General features: G+C 41.5%; 1 protein-coding gene across 1 annotated transcript in view; it reads left to right on the top strand.

Moving 5' to 3' along the window:
- The first annotated feature begins 4,401 nt into the window (after positions 1-4,401).
- LOC127635719 (paralemmin-2-like) overlaps positions 4,402-6,000 on the top strand; it is a 197,628-nt gene continuing 196,029 nt past the window's right edge. The window contains exon 1 of the mRNA XM_052115949.1: positions 4,402-4,482. Coding sequence (XP_051971909.1) covers positions 4,442-4,482 — 41 coding nt within the window. The 5' untranslated portion in view covers positions 4,402-4,441. The remainder of the gene's footprint in view (positions 4,483-6,000) is intronic.

The raw sequence follows: 6,000 nt of genomic DNA, 5'->3' as shown, positions 1-6,000 counted from the left end.
CTACATAACTTTTCAGTACATAGTGTTTTGGAGACACTATTCAAAATGATCTCCCACGTGGGGATTCCAAAGGAAATCCTCACTGATCAAGGCACAACATTCATGTCACATTCACTATGCAAACTGTTTGAATTATTAGGCATTATATCGATTCGCACCAGCGTTTATCACCCGCAAACCAACGGGTTTGTCGACCGATTTAATAAGACCTTGAAAAATATGATTCGCAAGTTCGTATACGAAGACAATAAGAATTGGGATAAGTGGCTTGAAGCCCTGCTGTTTGCAGTATGAGAGGTTCTGCAAGCCTCCACAAGATTTTCTCCATTTGAGATGGGCGTTGGCCATGTGGTGCGCTTGACGTCATATGGGAAGCTTGGGAGGAAGGACCTTCAAATAGCAAAAAACTAATTCAATATGTCCTTGACCTTAGAGCAAAACTCCACACTTTGCAGCAGGTAACACAGCACAATTTGCTCCAACACAAGAACGTCAATGCCGACTGTACGACAGGGGCACTCAATTATGTGTCTTTGCACAGGAAGATAAAGTGCTTGTATCTGCCCACTTCGAGCTCCAAATTACTTGGTAAGAGGCAAGGACCCTTTCAGGTCCCACAATGAGTTGGAGATCTCAATTATGAGGTTAGGCAAACGGATAGGGAAGGGGGCATCAAATCTACCACCTCAACCACCTTAAACCATGGACAGAGGCAATGCCTGTAGTCTTGGTGATGGTAGATCCTGAGAGGGCAGAGCTCGGGCCTGAGGTGACTCTCAAACCAAACTAATTCACTCCGGTCCCTTGTGGAGACCACCTCTCATTGTCGCAGCTTACAGACATTGCCTGGTTGCAAGCGGAATTCGCTGACGTGTTTTCACCCCTACCCATTCACACAAACCTTATAGAGCACCATATTGAGACCACCCCAGGGGTGGTGGTTCGTAGCCATCCCTATCGTCTTCCTGAACACAAGAAAATGAACGTTCAGGAAGAATTAGAGGCAATGCTTGAAATGGGCATAATACAAGAGTCACACAGCGATTGGGCCACCCGGTAGTTCTGGTACTGAAGAGCGACGGTTCGGTCCGGTTCTGTGTTGACTACTGGAAAGTGACCACGGTGTCCAAATTTAACGCTTCTCCAATGCCACAAATTGACGTGTTCCTCGATCGGTTGGGCACGGCAAATTTTTACTCAACGCTGTACTTAACAAAGGGTTATTGGTAGATCCCTTTAACTCCTGCTGCTTTTTCCACACCGTTCAGATTACACCAATTCGTAACACTTCCGTGCAGTATGTTGGCACCTCATGGACAAGATCCTCAGACCACATATGGCATATTTCACCACATATCTAAACGATATCATAATTTATAGTAATAAAGAAGTGAACGCGGTGTCCAAATTTAATGCTTATCCAATGCCGCGAAATGACGAGTTCCTCGATCGGTTGGGCACGGCCCAATTTAACTCAATGCTGGACTTAACAAAGGGTTATTGACAGATCCCTTTAACTCCAATATCCCGCTGCTTTTTCCACACCGTTTGGATTACACCAATTCCTGATGCTTCCATTCAATTTGTTCTGGGCCCTGGCCACGTTTCATGCCTCATGGACAAGATCCTCAGACCACATACGGCATATGCCGCCAAATATCTAGACAATATCATAATTTATAGTAATGACTGGCAGCAAAAATGCAACATATGAGGGCAATCCTGAGAGCACTGCGACTGGTGGGACTTGCAGCCAACCCGAAGAAGTGTGTAATTGGGTGGGTGGAAGTTAGGTATCTGCTTTACTGTCAACAGTAGGTTGACTTTTCTTTAGCTAAAATCGGTCTGTGATTACCGAAATGTGAAACACTGCCCCCGGTGGCCAAAGTGGTGAGTATGGCATATGAGCACATGTGAGTTCAATTTTCCTGATGTAATGTCCATGTGCCAAGAGTGAGTTGTGAAGTGAGTAAATTGGACCTGTACTGGCTGTAATACAGGGAAACGGAATGCATATTTCATAAATGGAATCCCCAAACCTAAACCTAACCATCAGTGGAGTGCAACCTCTAAATCGCGCATGTCACAATTTGATTACTTCATGGTTTAAACGTGAGATCCGAACCAGGGTCTCCTGCCCTGCTCATGCAACACACTTCCAGTCAAACCTCAAGTTAAACATGCTGGAGCCGATGCAAAAATGTCTGATAGGAGATGGAGCTTGCTGGCGAGTCTGCATATTTTGGCCGATCCTAGAGTACGTGAACTCTCGAAAGCAAAATGATCATGTTGGTTGCTCCAGCACAAAGATGCCAAGAGACCATTTCAAGCATTCCAGACAGTTTGATAACTCCAGGTACTAACTCAATATAATCGCAAACATGTATGTGTGTGACACTCAAGCATGTAGATAGTCTTTACACTTCAGCTCAATGTTACCTTGGTCTTTTCTCTAAAGAGAAACTCCTCTTAATCACACTGCCTTGGGGTAATATTCAAAAAACAAAGCATTTGTTCTATTAAAATAACTCTGAAATTATGTGCTGAACATTTTTACCTTCTTTGTTTGTGGTAAAACAATGATAAACTGCTTAAAAAATAAATTGTGTCTACTGTGGGAATAGATTATATATATATAAAGATGGATACAATTTAAACAGCCAAAACACAATGTCAGCATAATACAATAGCTTGCCATAGTTTGACTCAACAAATATGTATATTTACACATTTTGTGTAAGAAATGTTTGAGCTATTTAAAAAATTAATAAAAATAGAACACAATTAATAGCAAAATGGATTTTTCCAAAACATTTCTTATCATAAAAGAGGCTCTCTCTTTTTCCACAGGCTATCCTCACATAGATGTATAACAGCAATTAAACAGCAATATGAGCTAAAACTGACCTGTTTTCAAAATTGAATAGACTTTATTCATCATTAGGCAACCTGGGCCAGCAAAAAAAGTTTCCATGGCTTTCACATGAAGTTGTTGTGGACTGGTTACAAGTTCAATCCCCCTGGAGCAACCTGGATACATGGGCAAATCATGATAACCTATAGTTCAGTCCTCATGGGGACTGACCCAGTAACCGTTAGGTCACCAGCCCTGAGCTTTAACTACTATACCATACCACAACACTACATGGTGGTGTATATTGAAAACACGTATATTTGCACATGATTTTTGTCAATTATGCCTTTCTTCACAATAATCTACAACACAATCAAGCTGCAGTTTGTAATGTCCAAAATTATTTCACAGTTAATTAAAAAAGATCTGCTGCTGAAGTCTGTCTGTACTTACTGAAATTCAAACCACTGCTTCAAGAGGCCGAAGCTGGAAGTGTTGTTGAAATATCCACTGTTTGGACAGAGAGAAACGTGATCTCGTCTGAACTGATGCAAAAATGTCTGATGGGGATGTCGTTTGTCAGTAATACAGTAGAATTTATTGATTTCAGGGAACCTGAACATTCAGAAAGATTATGTGGATTTCCCATGTGATCATGTTGGTAATGTCTGCACCATCCCAGGCAGGCAAAATGAGCCATCCTGGGATAGGATAAAGTATTTTTAAAAACTACGCACAGCACTTTTATACTATATTTACACTGCCTTCTAATGTTATCGGAATTATCATAACTACGACTTAACATATGCTTTAAATTAATATTGTTATCAATTAAGCAAAAGCATGGTAGATAAGCATGAGGCTGCCGGTAATCTAATTCGTAATTTGTGATATTATCATAATGTTACACGCAATTTTGTTGATGCTAATATTATACACTGTACAGTCAGTTATTATTCTATTTTGCACCACTAGCAAAAATAGTTTCAATGTATGCCAAAGTAGCACCAACTATTGTGTCACTGAGCAACACACAGACTCACAACCTGTCTGAAACACCATGAACACAGACAAGCAGAGTAATACAAACATTGAATACACGTCCCAGTGTAGTTATACCAAAATATCAGAACACTGCTTGTCCAATCTGAACAGGATCAGAAGTAACTGTTGTATAATGCATAAATCAAAGGTTCATTGTAATATGACAGCTTTGATAAATGTCTTGAGACTTGTAGATTTGCTTATGTCAATAATGAGCATTACTGTGATATTACTGTGACATTACTGTGTTAAATTAAAGATTAAAGGCAGGCATATTCTCTTCCAATGAAAACAGCCGTTAAACAAATGTGACCGTCCCTCCTCTCTCTATCTCTCTCTTCCACTGCAGCCTAGACAGAGCAGACCAAACCCTCAGCTTCCACCCAGCATCCATCAGATTTCTCAGGAAAGGTGGAGAATATCCGTTATTTCCAAGTTGAAGCAGCAACAGCGGCTGAGAGAAAGACCAAGCGCGAGGAAAGACACAGAGAGAGAGAGAGAGAGAGAGAGAGAGAGAGAGAGAGAGAGAGTGGTGCCGCTGCCATGATGGGCACACCTCTCCCTAGGAAAGGCCTAGCATATGAGTGAGTACTTCCATTTTTTCCTCACCCTAACTCACTAGGGTTGGACATCATGAGCGTTGCCATGGCAACGAGGGCAGCATACGAGGGCAGCATACGGGTGATGATGCTGCAGCTGCAGTTATTGATTCCAGCATCTGTGCATGTGTGCGTGAGTACAGCATGTGACATGCATGTAATGTGTCATTGCCAATTAAATTTAAATATAAATTAATATACAGTTGCAAGGACAAGATCCAAATGAGTCAGCTTACTCTGGTAACGATAATGGACAGTCTAAGGTCTTGGTGTTTTAAGATGTTGACCCTTTAAAAAAATAAAGAGTCGCCAATGCAGCTGTGTACCAGTGCTTCATGGTCCACCGCTAGTGAATCTCCGGCACCATGGCAAGAGAATGATACTCAAGTTGTAAGCTTGTCTGTATTCAGTATTATGAGCTTGAAAAGAATGCATTCCGTGAAATAATGCAAAAACAACATGTCTTTCTAAGTGCGTGAGGTGGCTTTCTCTGTGCTCCCTCCACGAATCTATTCTCATGCAAAGAATAATGTATGTGTTGCATTCAATTGTATTTACAGTGCTATAAATTCACTTTATCTAGTTTTTTTGTGGACAGAAGCTGAGATGAGAGCCTTTTACCATATTTTAATTCTCAGGCACTCATTCAAAGGCTTTTGTTAACGTGACTTCACACAGAAAATTGAAAAAAAAAAAAATTAACAAGATCCCATAGCAATGCCACTTAAAAATATTACTTATTGTAAATATTCCCAAATATTACTTGTAATAATAATAGGGCTGTTGTTATTAGTTATTAGAATATATTTGCAATCGGGGCTCAACATTAATGCTTGTTTTTGATTTCGGCCAGACAACTAGCCTGATTAGAATTTCAATAACAAAAAAAATAACCAGCTATTGTTGTGATATTGTCTAAGCCTGTGCCACATATTCCAAAGTTAATATTCTTTTTTTTTTTGCTTTTTTGAACATGAACATCAGTCAACAATAATATTTAGAAAATCTAAGAACGGGATTTTGGTCTGGTATTGGTTGAGCAAGCTGTGTCAAGAAGGCCTCCGCTGAAAAAGGGGTAATTAGTTATTTTTCAAAATGCACCCTGTAACACGGTTAAAGGATGGGCAAGGAGGAGGCGAGAACCAGCTTGTCAATATAAATGATAATTTAATTAAACTCAAACCAAAAGCACAAAGATAAACACGGACATGCCCGTAATTCTCTCTCTCTCGAACCATTGTCACCGGCTGCCTTTATCCCTCGCGCGCCTCATCGTGCCGATTGGGGACCGGGCGCGATATTCCGACCCGGCCCGGCCCCGCCCCCTCCGCTCCACACTCCCCCCAGCGTTATCTCAGGCCAGGGTGCCACCGGCATGACGTACACCCCCCCATCCCTAGGGCGGGGTGTATCTTGCATCCCGCGTGGTCATCCCCGCCTTCCTCACCCTGGGAGGAGACAGGAGGGGAAGACACCAACAACAAAAAAAAAACAGGCGAGGGA

Source organism: Xyrauchen texanus, chromosome 43 (genome assembly GCF_025860055.1).
Source record: "Xyrauchen texanus isolate HMW12.3.18 chromosome 43, RBS_HiC_50CHRs, whole genome shotgun sequence".
Classification (NCBI taxonomy): Eukaryota; Metazoa; Chordata; class Actinopteri; order Cypriniformes; family Catostomidae; genus Xyrauchen; species Xyrauchen texanus.
This window is presented reverse-complemented; position numbering and strand designations above follow the sequence as displayed.